This window comes from Chenopodium album, chromosome 26 (genome assembly GCF_948465745.1).
Source record: "Chenopodium album chromosome 26, dcCheAlbu1.1, whole genome shotgun sequence".
Lineage (NCBI taxonomy): Eukaryota > Viridiplantae > Streptophyta > Magnoliopsida > Caryophyllales > Amaranthaceae > Chenopodium > Chenopodium album.
In genome coordinates this window covers 8,347,749-8,367,099 of record NC_137859.1, presented here as the reverse complement: position 1 = coordinate 8,367,099, position 19,351 = coordinate 8,347,749, and the positions used below count along the sequence as shown (strand labels likewise).

Here is a 19,351-nt window from a genome sequence, read left to right as displayed (position 1 = left end):
ATTTTCGTGCGAAAAAAGGTTAAAAAATTCCACAATTGAAATTGAAGGCTATTTGAGGAATTTTAGGCTTCAGTTCTAACTTTATAAGAGGACTTTATCAGCTAAATTATCCTCTCTATTCTATTTCTCCATTCTTATAAAGTTATACAGATAAGAGGACTTTAGTTCTAACTTATCATACTTGTCCTTTAGAATTTTTGAACATTGGATCCGGAGGAATCAATTTAGGTAACTTGGTTGTGTTCATTTAAGGTGGGAGTTCATCAAATTTGAGTCATGCTAAATTATTATGTCTATAAGAATCAAAATCTAAAGCGGATTATTTGGATTGGGTCAGTTTTTGATACCTATAATTGAATTGGTGAGTGTAGTATACTAGTACCCATCTCAAAAGAAAAAAAAAAAAAAAGTTTTTTAAATTAAAACTGGGAAAGTAAATTGGAATACTCCAAATTAGAAAATTGGGTACCTAAAACAATAAATGGTTGTGTCTAACTAACTAAACAGATAAATAAATTAAATTGTGTCGCACACTCGTAGTCCCTACAATCATATCATGGGGTAATCTCTTGGTTCTTCTATCTTGGGCATCATATCCCCAAAATTCAACAATCATCAAAGACTACAGCAAAATCTTACAGATGAATTCCAGAATTCTGCAGTTGCTGAAAAATCAACTAAAGTACATCTACTTGCAACCTTTAACACTTGTATCATTCATCTTCTTCTTGTTATTTCTCTACAAATGGCTTCAATTAACAACTATTTCCAAGAAAAACCTGCCTCCATCTCCACCAAAGCTACCAATTCTAGGCAATATACATCAGCTAGGTACTCAACCTCACCGTTCTCTCCGATCGATGTCCGAGAAATATGGAGAGCTCATGATGATTCAACTAGGCAGTGTTCCTACCATTGTCATCTCCTCAGCAAGAGCAGCTCGTGAGATCATGGTAACCCATGATATTGTTTTTGCTAACAGACCAATGTCTAAGAAAGGAGAGAGGCTTCTGTATAACTACAAGGATCTTGTGGGAGCACCTTATGGAGAATATTGGAGGCAGATGAAGAGTATATGTGTGCTCCATCTCTTGAGTAACAGAAGGGTTCGGTCATTTCGCAGTATCAGAGAAGAAGAAACAGCTCTTCTGATTGAGAAAATAAGACAAGCAGGATCATCACCTGTGAATTTGAGCGAGATGTTTATTGAGTTTACGAATGATACAATATGCAGAGTTGCCTTTGGAAGGAAGTACATTGGAACGGAAGATGGTATCAACTTTAATAAGGTCATGAAAGAGTTTAACAAGTTGCTAGCTGAATTTAATGTTGGAGATATGATTCCTTGGCTTGCTTGGATTGATAAACTTAATGGATGGGATGCAAAAGTTGATAAAATTGCCAAAGAATTTGATCGATTTCTTGAAAAAGTAGTTCAAGAACACCAGAATCGTTTAGATGATTACAGGAAAAATGAAGAGGGTGACAGTGATGAAAAAGTGAAGGACATTGTCGATGTTTTGCTTGATGTTCAGAAGGATCAAACACCTCACTTTCCCATAGACCGAGACAGTATAAAAGCTCTCATATTGGTAAGTGTTTACTCAATAATTCGGAAACTACTAACTGCTAAAATTCATTTTCATTTCTGATATATATTTATCTGTAACGTCTAAATAAAACAGAACAGGAGAAATTTAAATGTACATTTTTGTAGGTATGTCACTAATTCATCCCACTACTTCACTAGTATAGTCACCCCAACAGCAAAATTTTCCCAGTGTAATGTACTCCGTTCTCACAACATTAAATTCCTTAGCTATTATCAGGGATCCAAGTATTAAATGAGCATAGTGCAGTCGGTTTTACCTTCATATATTCCATTTTTCAATCATCAACTCTTCGATACCTTAATATCTTACGATTTGTGCCTATCACTTACTCTTGGTTAAAGGCTAGTTTCAACTCTTTAGTCTTGACAATGGTGTAGACATAACAACAAAAGACACCAAATAGTCACCTATGACAAAAATTAAAACTACAGGACAAACAGAATCAGATTACAAATTGGACTCTACCAACAGTCAAATGAATATTCTATTTGTATTAATTATTTCTAGTTCAAGATTGTGGCTGTAGAACGTGTGCACTGATTGTGAAGATAGTACATATCCCATTGTTAATGTCGGCCATTATAGAGTATAGAGTGATAAACAAACAAAGATTGTCTTTAGTACCCTTATATACTCTCTTTAGTACTTTACCACCTTACCTAACTATATAAAGTAACTGTCTAACAGGATATGTTTTCTGCTGGAACTGATACAACTTCCACCCTATTAGAATGGACAATGACAGAACTATTGAGGCATCCTAGAATTATGAAAAAACTACAAGAAGAAGTGAAAGCAATTACCAGAGAAGTAGTAGATGTACAAGAAGAGGACTTGGAGCATATGAAGTACCTGAAAGCAGTGGTCAAGGAGACTTTAAGGCTACATCTTCCAGTTCCTTTGTTAATACCCAGACAATCAACCCAAGATACCAAAATATTTGGCTACAACATTCCTGCAAGGACAGGAGTAATTATAAACGGTTGGGCAATCCACAGAGATCCTACTTCTTGGGATGAACCCGAGAAGTTCAATCCAGAAAGGTTCTTGAATTCCTCAACGGATTTCAGAGGGAATGACCTGCAGTTCATTCCATTTGGAGCAGGTAGAAGGATGTGCCCTGGAATATCATTTGCCATGGCAAGCAGTCAGCTTTTATTGGCAAATCTCATGCGCAAGTTTGATTGGATGTTGCCTGATGAAGCAGATATTGAAACCTTGGACATGACTGAGAGCTTTGGGATCAATATGCACAAAAATACTCCACTTCTTGCTGTAGCAAAATCTTGTATTGCATCTGCAGGACACTGAAGGCTCTGCACCCCTGCATATGATTACCCTGAGTTGTAGGCAGAAAATAGATGGGCAACAAACAATACAAACATGTATTTATGCAAGGAACTGAGGAAGAGATCTTACAATTCTTACATGCTTTACGTTGTCAGATTCTCATATTCCTAATCCTTGTTCTTGCTTTTCCTTGTCACTTCGATTTCTCTGTTTTAAAATAATAAGCCATGTTAGACTTCGATAGCTAAACATCATAAACTGACATTATTTCATCAAAGCATGTATATAGTAATAGTATAGAATTGGTGCCTTACAATGAATGTATGCTATGTATCCTTGCTAGATTACCCCTAGAATATACTTCGTATGATTAAATTTGGTAAGGTTTGACCAAAAAAATTAACATCTGTGTATAGTATTATTGGGGGAATATGTTCTTAAATTTTAATTGCTAGGATGATGACAAAATGCAAACCAAATAATTTTTTTAAGCATGGAACAAATTGCTGCCATGGTCCCATGTGCACAAATTTAATCTAATAAATAAACATATTAAGCAGACATTTTAATTGGTCAGTCAAATGAATACAATTAAAATAATATTCTAACAAAGAACATCCCTTCATTTCCTAAGCCACAATTCAGAAAGAAAAGTAATCACAGTCTGCACACAGAAGGATGCTGCCCAGCATAGAACAGTTGAAGGTAATCTGGCTGCAGTCCTTCACAATTCTTCCACTCATCCTATGCTTATTCTTCCTATACAAATGGCTTCTCCCAAAATCTTCTCCTGGAAAAAGCCTACCTCCTTCTCCATCAAAGCTTCCAATTATAGGGAACCTTCATCAGCTAGGAACTTACCCCTATCGCTCTCTCAAATCACTATCTGAAAGATATGGGGAGCTCATGGTGATTAATCTGGGGAAAGCCCCAGTCCTTATTGTCTCCTCTGCCAAAGCAGCTCGCGAAATCATGAAAACCCAAGATTCAACATTTTGCAATAGGCCAATATCAAAGCTTGGTAACAAGCTTCTCTACAATGGCAAGGACGTGGCAGCGGCTCAGTATGGTGAGTATTGGAGGCAGATGAAGAGTATATGTGTGCTACAGCTCTTAAGTAACACAAGGGTGCGATCTTTTCGACGTGTTAGGGAAGAAGAGATGGCTCTTCTAATGGAAAAGATTGAGAACTCATCATCTTCAGTTGTGAATTTGAGTGAAATGTTCATGACTTTAACAAATGATGTGATATGCAGGGTAGCCTTTGGAAGGAAATATAGTGGTATTAAAGGACAAGATATTAACTTCAAGAAGCTCTTAAGGGAGTTTCTAGAGTTGCTAGGTAGTTTTAGAGTAGGAGATTTTATTCCATATTTGGCTTGGACTAATTGGCTTGGTGGGTCGGATGCAAAGGTGGACAAAGTTGTCAAAGAGTTTGATAACTTTCTTGAGCAGGTTGTTAGAGAGCACCAGGATGGTCAAGGACACGGCAAAAAGGGTGAAGAGAACAAAAATGATGAGATGGCTAAGGACTTTGTAGATGTTTTACTTGATGTTCAGAAAGAAAAGACAGCTGGGTTTGCCATTGACAGAGATAGCATCAAAGCTCTCATACTGGTAAGGGTAACAATCTTGTTATAATCTATTCATTTTACTATTTTCATCTTTTAGGCTTTAATTCTTTCATCTTCCTGTTCTGTTTTCCCTGGATCATGTCCCTAGATCAAAATTGTACTCCCATTAATGATCACCAAGTCAACATAAACTACCCTGCTGCAGGTAAGGCAGGATAGCAATGTTCTAGTTCTAGGATCCCTAAAGATCAAGTAGGCACAAAATATGCGTGTTGGTCGTGAATCGATCCGTAATTTCCTTTTCAAGTTTTCTACAAGTATCAAGGTTTTAGAATCTCCTATTTTAGTTTTTCACATATGAGAATGACCATATAACATGCTGCCAATGGAAATAAAGAGCTAAGCTTCTTTTAAAAGGCTTGAGTTTCTGAGGTACACAATCTACAAGGTAGCCAATAACACCCACATATGACTAAAAACAAAACCAATTATTTGACTTTTTGCAGTATGCAGATACAGGCAAAACAAAATTATTTCAACCCCCCCCCCCCCCCCCCCCCCAAAAAAAAAAAAAAAAAAAAAAAGAAAAGAAAACCCTTCTGCCAATATAAAAATATGAAAGGAAACCATACAAACTACCATACACTATGATGCAGCATCCTTGATGGATGACAAGCACTCAAAATACATACATACATACATGGTACATATTTGTACCACCTTTGAAATCAAATTTTGATTATAGAACGAGATGCATTGAGTATTAAAGTGTTGAGATTATTATACAAGAACATACATAAAATTTCATCATTTGGCACAATATACCAATAGTGAGTATTTTGTGAATTCAATTAATGTGAAGTTATTGACTGATGCAGGATATATTTTCTGGTGGTACTGACACAACATACTCGGTCCTAGAATGGGCAATGACAGAGCTATTAAGACATCCCTTAAAAATGAGTAAACTACAAAGAGAAGTCAGAGTAATTACCGGAGAGAAATTATATGTGAATGAAGATGACTTGGAGCAGATGAAGTACTTGAAAGCAGTGATCAAGGAGACCCTTCGGCTACATCCTCCGATTCCCTTGCTGGTTCCAAGACAATCAATACAAGACACCAAGATTAACGGGTATGATATTCCAGCAGGTATCGTAGTTATAACCAATGCTTGGGCAATCCACAGAGATCCCGCTTCTTGGGATGAACCTGAAAGGTTCAATCCTGAGAAGTTCATAAATTCTACTACAGACTTCAAAGGGCAAGACTTCGAGTTAATTCCATTCGGATCAGGAAGAAGGATCTGCCCAGGAATTACATTTGCCATTGCTAATAATGAGCTTGTATTAGCAAACCTCATGCACAAGTTCGACTGGATGCTGCCCGGTGGAGCAGATGGTGAGACGTTAGATATGACTGAATGCATCGGCCAAACCGCCCATCGGGAGATTCCTCTACTTGCAACAGCAACACCCGCAACTGCTGGTAACTGAAGGTCGTATTGGTGCTTTACTTGAAAAAAAAAACAGCAATAACTAGCAACTCGAAAATGCTTCATGGGTTATGCACTACTATCATTATCCTATGCTCAATTTTTGCACCTCTTTCATCATCTTTTCATTGCAATGTTTAATACGAATCAACCCATAAATAAAATAAATTTAACTAAGTTGTCACATATTCACAAACCAAAGTTATAGCACAATGCACATCAAATTTATTCACTCACTGGTTCACAAAAGTCAGTGTGATCAACAATGTTTCGAGAAACCGGTCCGATAAGAGGTAACCAGATCATACAAATGTGAGTATGTACAAATATATATCTGCCTTCATTTATCTAGTTACTCACACAGAATATGTATAATCTAAATTAATTTAGAAGAGTATACCTTCAGAAACCAAACCAACTTCACTGAGGCATTTTATCAAACAGTTGGTATACACAAAAACTGAAAAACAAACCTCGTAATACCATGAATCTTCCAGGGTGCGCGCAATTGAGCACAAAGAAGAGAGAGAATGCATAGAATTGTAGATGAGCAACCTTCATCCCACTAACCTCCATGGCAGCAAATTGTCACCATGTAAGTATTATGCATAATTCAGTTCAATTTTGCTAATTGAATCTTTCTAGACCAATTACTTTTTTTGTTGAACAAAACCTGCGCTTTCTTTTTCGGCATTGACTAACACTTTCAGGCGTTGACTCACTTCTTTTCCTACTTGCAGCCCACAGCTATGTTTTTTCCCTCCTTTTATTGTTTGGCTCCCTTATTTCCTCCCTTTAAATATTCTAGGGCAAGCCTCCCCAAGTCACTCCATAAAAAATTAGACCAAATTTTCACCTAAAGCAGATCAAAGAAAAGGTAAATTAGGGTTGTTTTCAAAAAAAAAAAAAAAAAAGGTAAATTAGGGTTCTTCTTCCATTTCTTCAATAAATGAAGTGATGAATTCACCATTGCAAGGGTTCATTGTTCATCTCTCTTCTGTAATCCATATGTGGTTATTATGTTTATTTTATGTATAATTCAAGTGTTAATGTGTAATTATATTTTAAATAACAAAATTAGTACGACGGTACGTGTACAAGTTTAACTTTATATGTCGAAATGTAAAATGTATAGACCAAAGTAATAACCATTTGTTTAATTATGTGATAGTCTATGAATAATATGGACAATTTAAGAAGTTACGAGCGCTTATGCATTATCCTTTTTTATGTATATGTGTTGTGTACAATATTTTGTGCATTCCACCTTATTAGTTTTGTACTTTTGTGATAAAACTATCAATATACACTTCGGACAATTGAACTTGTCAAGTTTTGGACCTTTTTTTTTTTACACGGGCGAATATACTAAGGAGTTTAATAAAAGTGGGTATTAGGTAGTGGTAATGTTAGTTCATGGATATTGACACAATTATTTGACTTAGGCCCTTCAACTGCTACTGTAATGATTTTTTTTTTTTTTTTATGCAAATGAGGAATACACCAAAAAAAACAAAAATAAACTAAACAACCAAATAACCTATCAAGGAGGAACAAGGCGAGGGAAAGCCACTCCTTGTACGTCCTCACTAATAATCCTACGAAGCTCCAAAGGAGCACTACCTAGAATAAGAAGATTATCCGATTGAGCCACTCCACGATTAGCTAGCCAATCAGCGGCACGATTTCCCTCGCGGAAAACATGGACCACCGTGACCTCCCAATCGTCCTTATTAATCAAATTGTGGCAGTGATTAATCAAGTGAGCACACTCACCGCTTCCTTGTGTATCCTTTGTTAATGCTTGAACACAGGCTAGATTGTCCAATTGAACTTGAAGTTTGCAAATTTGTAGATTCCTTGCTAGCTCCAGGCCACGTACTAAGGCCATAACTTCAGCTCTAAATGCCATACATCTGCCATAATTTGCAGAAAAACCAGAGATGAACCTGCCTTCGTGATTTCGAATGATAGCACCACCACCTGCTGCTCCAGGAGCTCCTTTGGCAGCCCCGTCTGTATTGAGTGCGTACCAGCCATAGTTGGGTCTAAGCCAAGTGACAAAATGCTCCCTTCTTACACTCGAATTGGTCTGGTTTCTGCTTGAGGGGTCATCATAGAGGCTTCGCCATGTTTCTTCAAATCTGATCTTGAGGAAAGCACCAAAATCTACAGGAATATCTTTACCATTAGCAAAAATTCGACTATTCCTCCATCTCCATAACCACCAAATAGTTACACCAAAATAACTTGACCATTCTTCATGATCATCAGCATCACTCTGCTCCAGGTTAGAAGTTAACCAATCCTTTAAAGCACCTTGAAAGAAAGAAGATGAATTGCTTCGTCCACCAACTTTGCGCCATACACTTCTTGCAGCAGGACAGTCTCTCAATACGTGTAGAGTATCCTCATTAGCTCCACCACAGGTAAAGCATAAAGGAGAGGGACTGAGATTACGCTTGAATCGATTGACATTACCCATTAGTCTGTCATGGCAAGCAAGCCACATAAAAGCTCGAATACGTTGCTGCACTGGAGCTCGCCAAATCAGATCCCAAATTTCATCATCGAGGCTAGAATTCTGTTTTCGGATAATATGAAGAGCAGACTTGATGGTAAATCTTCCTTTTGGTGAATTGTTCCAGTACAGCAGATCTTCCACCTCAGGATTCTCATTGACCTCGTGTGCTTGAATTAATTTAAGGACACCTTCTTCCAATAGATGACCAAAGACATCCCATTTCCATCCAATCCCACTCTCCCACATTTCCTCGACTGTTGCCCCTAAAATTTCAGGTGGAACAGGTTGTATAGCCAAGTCAATTAAAGGTGTGGATGATACCCAACGATGGTCCCAAAATAGAGTCTTAGTACCATTGCCTACTGCGACACGAATACCCTCACATAGATGCTTTGTATTTTCAGAAATCCCTTTCCATACATTTGACATTCCTTGACGTGGTTCAAACATGTCTGAGTCACACCTTCCCTTACAATATTTGGCGCGCAAGACACGAGACCATAAGGCATCTGGATTGGTAAGAAGCCTCCAACCCAATTTTGCTAAGAACGCAGCATTGGCATGATGAGTAGAATTAATGCCGAGGCCTCCCTGAGCACGAGGATTTTGAAGGGTTTCCCAGGCCACAAGGTGAATCTTTTTGCCTTCATCACTTCCACCCCAAATAAATCGTCGAGTCTTTTTGTCAATCTCTTCACAAACCGACTTCGGAATTTTTGCAGTCTGCATTGAATAATAAGCTAAGGATGAGATGGTGGACTTAGCTAAGGTGATTCTTCCTGCCAAAGACAAATATTTTGTCTTCCACCTCGACAACCTTCTATCAATTTTCTCACACAAGAAAAAAATGTTTCCCTTGTTACTCTGCTTGAAATAGTTGGCATGCCTAAGTACATGCCAAGATCAGATGTGACTTCCATGCCCAAAGCCGAGAATATTTCATGCTGACTGTCCATGCTCATATTTTGGGAGAAATAAACTCGAGATTTAGCAAGACTTATTTTTTGACCTGAAGCTTTGAAAAACCTTGCAAGACAATCATTGATGACCGAGGCTTGATCAACAGTAGCTTCAGCAAAGAGTATTATATCATCTGCAAAAAAACAGATTTGATAGAAGGGGACCATTCCGACTAGCCCGAATTGGTTTCCATCTATTGGCAATGATAGCTTCTTCAATGGTTTGGTACAATCTCTCCATGCACATGACAAAAAGGTAAGGCGATAAAGGGTCACCTTGCCTAATACCACGACTAGGGATGAAGCTAGAAGAGGGTTCTCCATTCCACAAAACTTTCATTGAAGCAGAAGAAACACACTCCATTATAACCTCCACCAATAAATAGGGAAGGTTCATTTGAAGAAGGGTGTCATGAATAAAGCTCCAACGTAGTCTATCGTAAGCCTTCTCGAAGTCAATTTTAATTGCCATAAGACCTTTCCCACTTTGTTTCTTCCTCATGGTGTGAACCACCTCTTGAACAATGACGATATTGTCCGTTATCTGCCTTCCCGGGACAAAACTACCTTGAGTGTTCGAAATCAGTTTAGGTAAAATAGGCTTGATACGGTTCACAAGAACTTTGGTCACCATCTTATAAGTCACATTGCAAAGCCCGATTGGTCTAAATTGTGAGGGATTCTCCGGAGTGTCTACTTTTGGGAGAAGAACAATATGGGTGTCATTTAAGTGGTCTGGCAAGCCACGACCCTCAAGGACATCTAGCACTGTCTTATACACTTTGTTCTTTACAGTATCCCAGTTTTTCTGAAAAAACAGGACCTGAAACCCATCTGGCCCAGGTGCTTTAAGAGACCACATGTGTTTTATGACCTCATCAATTTCCAAAGGTGAGAACACTCGAGATAGGGAAGCCCAATCTTTGTCAGGGAGAGGAGGGAAGACATCATTTGGAATATCGAATGGCCCCTGCTCACCATCATCAGTAAAAAGATTGGAGAAGTAATTGACAATACTTCCCTTAATAACATTCGAATCATGTGTCCAATTACCCTCATCATCCTTTAGAGCAACAATTTTATTTTTCCATCGACGAATTACAGTGCTCAGGTGGAAGAACGTTGTGTTACGATCTCCATTTTTAATCCACTCCACACGAGCCTTTTGATACCAATAAAGCTCTTCTTCATCCAACACTTCATCAAGCTCGCATCTTAAAGAAGCTTCCAATTTAATCAATCCACGGTGAGGATTTAAGGACATGGACCTTTGAATTCCAGCAATACGGCCTAGAAGGGATCTCTTCTTCCTAAAGATGTTATGATAAACATCTTTGTTCCATTTCTGCAACTCATCCGCCAGTTTAGCCAAGGCTGGAACTAAAGGTTCAGGATTTTCCCACTGTTCCTGTAAGAAATCTTGGAATAATTCATGTGACAGCCAAGTAGCCTGGAAACGAAAAGGTTTATTTATATGTTGCAAGGGGGCAAAACCATTGGGGCTAATGAAAAGAGGGCAATGGTCCGAAGCAATTGCGGGGAGATGTTTAACACTAGCAGCATCAAATGTTAAACCCCACTCAGCGTTACAAAGTGCTCTGTCTAATCTGGCAGATTGCCAAGTTTCAGGGGTTAAGCCTCTAGCCCATGTATGTGAGGCACCAGCAAACTCAATCTCAAGAAGTTCCATCTCATTAATCCAATCATTAAATCTGGCTGAGCGTCTATTAGTTTCAGAACATGAACGATTTCTTTCACTTGGGAACCGAGTGTCATTGAAATCTCCAGCAATCATCCAAGGTTTATTATGAGTCGAAGCAAAAAATTTTAACTCATTCCACTAATCTTGCCTTTTAACAGGGTCGGGGCTAGCATATACAGCAGAAAAATACCATGGCTGACCTCCTATGCGTTTGATATCCATGGTGATATGTTGTTCATGTTTGTAAATAGGTTCCACCGAAACTAGTTCCGGTTTCCAAAAAATCCATATCCCTCCACTAAAGCCTTGAGCATCGACTCGGGTGTGACCACTGTAATTCAAGATTTTTGAAATTTTCAGAGCTTGATCGCCCCCCATGTGCGTTTCCACCAAAGCAATCACATTAGGTTGGTTAACTCTGACTATTTCTTTGAGAGAAGAGATGAATGAACGGCTTCCCGCTCCTTGAACATTCCACACCATACAGCTGATTGGTGAAGAGTTTGTAGCCAAAAAATTGAGATTGTCTTCCATAAAAGAAACAGAATTTGGGTGTTCTGACACGAATGCTTGATGAATAAGTCTTAAAAGACGAGTGATCTCATTGGGGAGTAACAATGTTATCACTAATTCCGGTGGCTCCGGAATCGGCTCGATGTGAGTATCCATTCTGACTTCCAGGATGTGAGTCAGGGGGGTCGCTGTGACCATGTATGGACCGTCCATCGGCCTCCCCATACATAAGGTCTTGTCTGTTGGGACACTCAGAGTTATCACCTCGGGGGTCAAGGTTTGTTGCATCTCTGTCTCGAGGTTGGACAAGTTCATCATTGGTGAAGGGATGCTGCTTAGAGAGTGGCGTTTCTGAGACAAAAGTGTTGGCTTGTGAAGCGTCCTCAATGTTTTCTTTTCCTTGCTTAGGGTTAGCTTGTGGAGAAAACACAGTATCCTTGCTAATATTTGTGTTGACTTCTTTCAAAACGTGTGCTGACTTTTGGGACTTGCCAGAAACTGAGGTATTGGTTTTTTTGCCAAAAGACTTAGTGGTCGAATTTTTTGGATTCTGTTTACCAAGTTGGAAAGATTTGTGCATATCTTCAGTTACACGAGGTAATTGTGAATTATCTCCAAGATTTACCATTTCAGAATTTGGTAAATTAATATCCTCAAGGATATTCTCCACAAAATTATCTTCCTGATTATTTGCCTCACCTTCTTGATCAAGAATAGAAAATCTAGATCCTATCCCCTTAATTGCGCTTGAGGGTTGACCAGATTTCAAATTTTTTCCCGCTTTGAAAGTGGCATTTTAACCATCAGGAATCGCACCACCAGCTATGGTGGTGTTGCTATTGACTGGTGGTGCTTTGTCCTGTCTCACTGGTTTTTTCCTTACTGGCTTTTTCACTAACATCCATGATCCAAAATTTTCTAACTCCTCTGGCTTCTCCTTGATAGCATGATCAGGTACTTGTTGAGCCTGATGTATTTCATCAGATTCCATAACATCCTCACCCCCATTCAATTGTACAGTTGTACATGCATCTGCAGAATGTCCCATTCTCCCACATTTATAACACATCATACGAATTCCTTCGTATTGAATCCTCCAGACTTTACCTTTCAACCAAAATTTTGACAGCAGAGGTTGAGAGAGGTCAATCTCTACACTAAGTCTGGTGAATTGCCCCCTTTCAGCATTAGCAGTAGTTTTATCAATGCGGAGAACTTTTCCAATTTTTGACCCAACTTTCTGTAAAAATTCAGCATCAAAGTATTCCACCGAAAGATTGGGAATACGCACCCAAGCTGTTAGAACTTTGATAGAAGATTCATCAGGAATAAAGTTTGGAATCCATTTCCTTATCGTGAGATAATTATCATCAATCATCCATGGACCCTGAGTGAGAACAAAGTTATAGTCCGAGGCATTTGAAAACCTGGCAATGAAAAATTTGCAGCCAATATCAGTCAAGACTAAATCTCCTTTGAGATTCCATTTCTTCTTCAATTTGCGCATGAGTCCCATGTAACCCACATTCCCACTGAACATCTTAATTATCAGTGAAAGTTTCCAAGGTTTGCGCATCCTGCGCTTTTCTTCCTTAGTGAGGAGTATAGCAGGACATCTCTCATCTTGGAGGATTTCCTCAGGAGCAACATCATCATCAGAGACATCATCTTCATCATCGCTTAACAGGACTGCATCATTTTGCTGGGATGCGTATTGGTTCCTCATCAAATCTCTAAAAGAAATTTGTGGTACTGGCAAAGACTTTCCTGGAGCAGCAATTTCCTCATTTCTCATCAAAGTATCTTGATCATTGTTATTGTCATGGTTGTTATTACCAAAGATTATATGATTAATCTTTCGTTTATATTTCTTGTTGGATCGATTGAGTAAATCCTGTTCCTCAGCAGAGGTAGCAGGGGAGGGAATAGGGTTTTCTTTGTTTGAGAGCATTTCGAGAGATTTTTTGATAGATCTTATATATAGTACATTGGTTGTTGACTAACCATACAAAAAATTATGATTCATTGCTACTGTAATGATTAATTAAACGCTAATATAACAATTACACTTGCAACGGAAGGCAAATCCTTAGGACAACAAAGAGAATAAGTATCTACTAATCAAATTCAATTTTATGCAAGCAAGTGGGAGTATATAATTTGATAGACATTAAACATTTCATGATCGCTACCAACCCGGTTCGAAAGGCGATTTTAGATACATTCATATAGAGATAGAGACCCTGCAGTAGTGGCTCTATGATCCAATGGATCTTGTAAGAAAAATCAAAAGAAACTAGCAACTCAGGAAAAATGGTGACAGATAATAATAATTTAACTAAGACCAAATCTGAGTCTGACCATTATCCTAGGATTATCACTCTATTATATTGTGCAAATACGTATCTTCGAAGCTTATGAATAAAAAATAACAGGTACGGCAAGGAAATGATACACAACTTGGTTTTCATTAAGAGTACAGTAGATAATTTATAGCAATTTGAAGGAAAAAAAATGTCACTACAATATGCTGTACTTTTAATTCAAAAGGCGGTGTGTAATGGCACGATGTCAAAGCTAATCACCTGTGGACTAACTCTATAAAACATGGGATACAAAGAAAGAAGAAGCAAGCAAATAAATCTTACCAAAAGTGGAACAAACAATGTCTACCATTGTTGGAAAGTTTGAGGCACATGTTTCAAACCTGTAGTGAAACTATGCATGCCATGCAGGACAACAGGAAATCAGAGTTTAGCAGAAGTTTCATATACTTCAGCTAACTAAGTTCTGCAATATCCCTACATTTCATTCTTCATCAACCTCAAAATTAAAGTCTTCTCCTCCCTCTACCTTCATATTGCTTTGGCATAATACTGCGAGTCTGCGAGTGATAGATAGCTCCTACTTCAGTCTTCTAGAGGTACATTGAAGACGAGCTCAATCAGTTAACATGTTTTGATTTCCAATGAATGTCAGCATGATAAAGGAACAAATGGGCTTGCTATTTTTTCACCCATTATTAATCCTTCTCTTCTTCACATCTTTATTCTTCCTCTATAAATGGCTTGGTTTCAATGCATCCATGAGAAGAAACTTACCCCCGTCTCCCCCAAAGCTGCCAATACTGGGGAACCTTCACCAACTCGGCATGTACCCTCACTGTACACTTCAATTACTGTCTCGGCAATATGGCGAGCTTATGTTGCTTCACCTTGGAAACAAGCCAACTCTTGTTGTATCATCTGCAAAGGCTGCTCGAGAAATCATAAAAATAAATGACATCAAATTCTCTAACAGACCTCAGTCAATAATCAGCAAAAGGCTAATATATAACAGACAAAATGTGGCAGGAGCTCCTTATGGAGAATACTGGAGACAGATGAAAAGTATATGCGTGCTCCGGCTTTTGAGTAACAAAAGAGTTCGATCCTTCCAGAATGTGAGAGCAGAAGAAGTTGCCCTAACAATAGAAAAGATCAAAAAGTCGACATCAGCTGTGAATTTGAGTGAAATATTTATGACATTTACAAATGACGTGATATGCAGGGTGGCCTTCGGGAGAAAATACAGTGGAGAGGAAGATGGTGCGAAGTTCAAGGAATTGTTGAAAGAGTTTGTGAAGCTTCTAGGTACATTTACGGTGAGTAATTTTATACCCTGGCTGGCTTGGATTGATCAACTGAATGGGTTGCACAGTAAGGTGAACAAACTTGCCATAGAGTTCGATGAGTTTCTTGAGGTAATAGTTGAAGAGCATATGGAACGACAAGACAAGGAAAGAAATGGTGCAGCAAGTGAGAAAGAAAGGGTTAAGGATTTTGTGGACGTCCTACTCCAGGTTCAAATGGACAACACAGCTGGTTTTCCTATCAATAAAGACAGCATCAAAGCCCTCATATTGGTATGTCTTCCTTGTCCCTAACTACTGAATCTGTCTACTGAATACTGATATCCAAATTTGCTTCGGTGAGCTTTCAGATAAATATGAAACATTACCTACTTTTAGATTATAGCAACATATCAAATAGCACAACACAATGCTTGCATTAATTTAGAAAACAACCAGACAATTTTGGCCATGCACAGAATAATCATGTACACAAAATATAAAGAAACAAACAAATCCTCAAAATTTACTAATTTCATCATCTGCAATTCATTAAACTAATTTTAGTTAACCATGGAAACTTAAACATATACACAGCTCCATGGTAATAAAGAATTTCGTCCTTAATCTTATCGTCCAGGCAGTTCATAGTAGACTTCGAATAGAATTTCTAGATGGAAAGAGTCAACATGTTTTCAATCCAAAGGTTACACAGCTTTGATAGCTAAGTCAAACCTCACAATAGACCTAGTTTCTTGCCGTGTCTCATGTTATGGTTCAATGATCAAGATTCAGCACATAAAATCAAGTTTTGCAGTCCACCAACTTCCACTTAAATATTTTTAATAAAATTTGAAAGCATCAACACTTCCTACAGCTGGAAGGTTTTGACAAACTGTCATATCAAATCCAGAAAACGCCAAGTGAATTGGCTGTACATAACCATCAATCATATGAATAGACATCCTTAGACTGGAGTACTGTATATTTATTCTACTTAATGCAGGACATGTTTGCTGGTGGAACTGATACAACATATACTGTCTTAGAATGGGCAATGACAGAGCTTCTGAGGCATCCTATAGTTATGAAAAAACTGCAAGAAGAAGTGAGAGAAAATACCAGGGAACAAGCAGATGTATCTGAAGATGATCTAGAAAAAATGCGGTACTTGAAGGCAGTGATCAAGGAGACACTTCGACTACATCCACCAATTCCATTACTGGTGCCTCGTGAATCAACTCAAGATGTCAAAATTAATGGCTATGACATTGCTGCTGGGACACGAGTCATAACCAATGCTTGGGCAATTCATCGCGATCCAGCAACATGGAAAGATCCTGAGGAGTTCCATCCAGAAAGGTTCTTGAATTCTTCAATAGATTTCAAAGGGCAAGACTATGAACTAATTCCATTTGGGTCCGGCAGGAGAGGCTGTCCAGGGATCTTATATGCCATTGCCAACATTGAGCTCATTCTAGCAAGTCTCTTAAGTAAGTTCAACTGGGCTTTGCCTAGGGAAGAAAACATTGAGACTTTGAATATGAGACAACGTACTGGACTCACAATCCACAGGGAAGTTCCTCTTTTTGCTGTTGCAACTTCTCATACTTGGCAATCTGAGAAATTAGGATAACAAATTGGTGGAAAAGCAAATAGATTCATTTGACGCGGTTTAAATAATAATAGAAGACATCTCACATCAGCACATGTCTTGTTACTCTTGTTAAATGAAATAATAAACTAATAACTATAAAAGAATGAGCTATGCTGCCTATTAGACACCAGTGTGTGATGGGAAGGCTCACAGTAGTCATTTCTGTGTAAAACTAAAGACTAATATTGAACCTTGTGAAGATATTAAATTTTCAAAAACAAATTAGAAAAGAGAGGAAAAAAAAAAAAAAAAAAGGCTGCTAGCACAAGGGAAAAGCAGTCGACTGTTGACTGATAATGACAAGGGACAGACAATCATTTCCCAGCAAACTCTAGGCTGTTAATTAATTGGTGCTGAATACCATTTACCCCCTTAAGTTCACACAGTCTATACATACTCCCTCTTATCATCGAGTCCTTAGCTGATTATGTTACGTTAGTTATTAGTCCGTTAGTCATCTCGCCTAGTCTATTTTAGTTATTAGCATAACCCCCAAATCCAAAGTTTCTCCAAGCTAATTTACTATTGGATTTGTGTCTTTCAACCTTTACTAGCCCCTATACTTGCCATTTGGTTAGGTTAAGTAATTGATAAAGGAGCTTGCTAATGACCATACTTCTTGTCACTAAATGATGTTGAAATGCGTTGTTGAAGACAGAGAAAGTCCCTTGGTTTATAATGCAATATAAAGATTAGACATAAACAAACACATAAGTAGTATTATTCAACAGCAACATTTTGTGAAATTCATGAGATGGAATCAAACATAAAAAAAAAGTTAGACAGAAAATGACCCTTTTGACACAGAAAGACCAAATTTCACAAGTTAGTAATGAGTGAAATGGATGACAACTACAGATGAATTGGTGAGAGAGTGATAGACTAAGCACCTCAACCGAACCACTTCAGGAAATACTTGTCACTCTAAAGTTTTAACAAACAGCATTCAAGTGCTCCGTAATATCTTGCCTTTCTAATAACATCAACGTATAATACTTAATTATTATTTACTTGTCACTTCAGGATACCATCAGTCACTTTAAAATTACAAGTACATATTGTTCCATAGTACTTGCCATTTTTAACGCAATAATACTCTACATGGTTCCTTCATCCATGTACACTAACCTCAAATTACAAGTATCTAAGAATAGATGGAGTTACCCAATCAGATCTTCCATCAATTTCTATCTCTTTTTTTTTTTCTCTATCTCACACCACACCAATAACAAGCCTAGTTAAGGAATAGCCTTTAAATACAGGGCACCACCTTAATGCATAAAGCAAACCCTACTGACTGAAAAAACCAACAACAGATATAAATCCACCAATGAGGGAAGGGTTTAAAATGTACAATCATATCCCTAAATCCCCCATTAGTTGAGGTTGATTGAAAATAGTGCAAAAGGTCCCTAGTAAACAAACTTCCAAAAGGGGTAACTAGGGATGTTGTAACAGTAATACTAATGATGCATGGCAGCCAAACATTTTCAAAACTTCAAAAGGGCGTTTATTGGACAACAATTGAACAGCCATTAGTATGTAGGTCAGAATAAAATAAGGAGCATTCAAACTTCAAAAGGGAGTTTATTTAAAAAATCTTATTTATTTATTTATTCTTTTTTTTTTTTTTTTTTCTGATTAGTATGATCAAGTGTTTCCTGAATATTGTTGCAAAAACCCACAAGTTCCCTACTTCCATGAACAATATACTTATGCTTACGCCTGAAGGAAATTCAAATTGTTAGCCTACATCAGGATGACAACAAAACCAAAACCTTATTCCAAATTGGATGGGGTTGGCTAATTTCAACCCAAAACAAACTATCTCTTGTCAACCCAATTGAACAACCGTATATTCTCTTCCTCCATTTGCTTCTATCTATTGCTACTTGCATTTGCAAACCAAATTTTCCAAATCACTGTTAACTTCCTCCATCTAAACTATCTAGGGTATCTCTCGGCGTCATGTGAAAATTCCATCACCCCAACCCTCCACCACACATACATGATGCATTTTCAAGCCAATGCCTCACATTTTGATACCAACGTAGTCGATTTTCCCTTATCTTATTTCCAGTATCCTCAACACCTACTTTCCTCCGTATCTATACATTCCTAATTCTATCTAGAGGTGTCAAAAGCACACCCGACCCGATCTGAAACCGACCCGAAAAATATCCGATTCAGATTTAGACTCACGTGGACATAATAATTTAGTATAATTCAACTTTAAAAATTTACCCGACCCAACTATATCAGACCAGAGCCGATTATCCAAATTGACACCCCTAATTCTATCCCTCAAGGTGTTCCTAGACATTCATCTCAACATTTTGCTGCACTCATCTTCTTTAAAGAAAAGTGGAAAACAATGATATTAGAGTAAATAGCCAAAGAGTGTTATCAAACAC

The 19,351-nt window shown here is 38.0% G+C and overlaps 1 protein-coding gene and 2 pseudogenes across 2 annotated transcripts; all 3 read left to right on the top strand.

The window, feature by feature from the left end:
* The first annotated feature begins 641 nt into the window (after window positions 1–641).
* LOC145616745 (cytochrome P450 736A117 pseudogene) lies at window positions 642–3,259 on the top strand (annotated as a pseudogene). The gene is made up of 2 exons (XR_014107676.1): window positions 642–1,592; window positions 2,301–3,259. The product of XR_014107676.1 is annotated as a cytochrome P450 736A117 pseudogene (transcript).
* Window positions 3,260–3,355: 96 nt separating this feature from the next.
* On the top strand, window positions 3,356–6,158 carry LOC145616520 (cytochrome P450 736A117-like). The gene is made up of 2 exons (XM_081671258.1): window positions 3,356–4,520; window positions 5,356–6,158. Exons 1-2 carry the CDS (start codon window positions 3,582–3,584, stop codon window positions 5,971–5,973), a joined length of 1,557 nt encoding a protein of 518 aa, XP_081527384.1. The 5' UTR covers window positions 3,356–3,581; the 3' UTR covers window positions 5,974–6,158.
* An 8,397-nt stretch (window positions 6,159–14,555) lies between these two features.
* LOC145616743 (cytochrome P450 736A117 pseudogene) lies at window positions 14,556–16,916 on the top strand (annotated as a pseudogene).
* The last annotated feature ends 2,435 nt before the right edge of the window (window positions 16,917–19,351 follow it).

Coding starts and splice junctions, on each gene's coding strand:
- LOC145616520 (XM_081671258.1), top strand. CDS start 3,582: ATGCTGCCCAGCATAGAACAGTTGAAGGTAATCTGGCTGCAGTCCTTC. Junction 4,521..5,355: donor GCATCAAAGCTCTCATACTG/GTAAGGGTAACA, acceptor TGACTGATGCAG/GATATATTTTCTGGTGGTAC.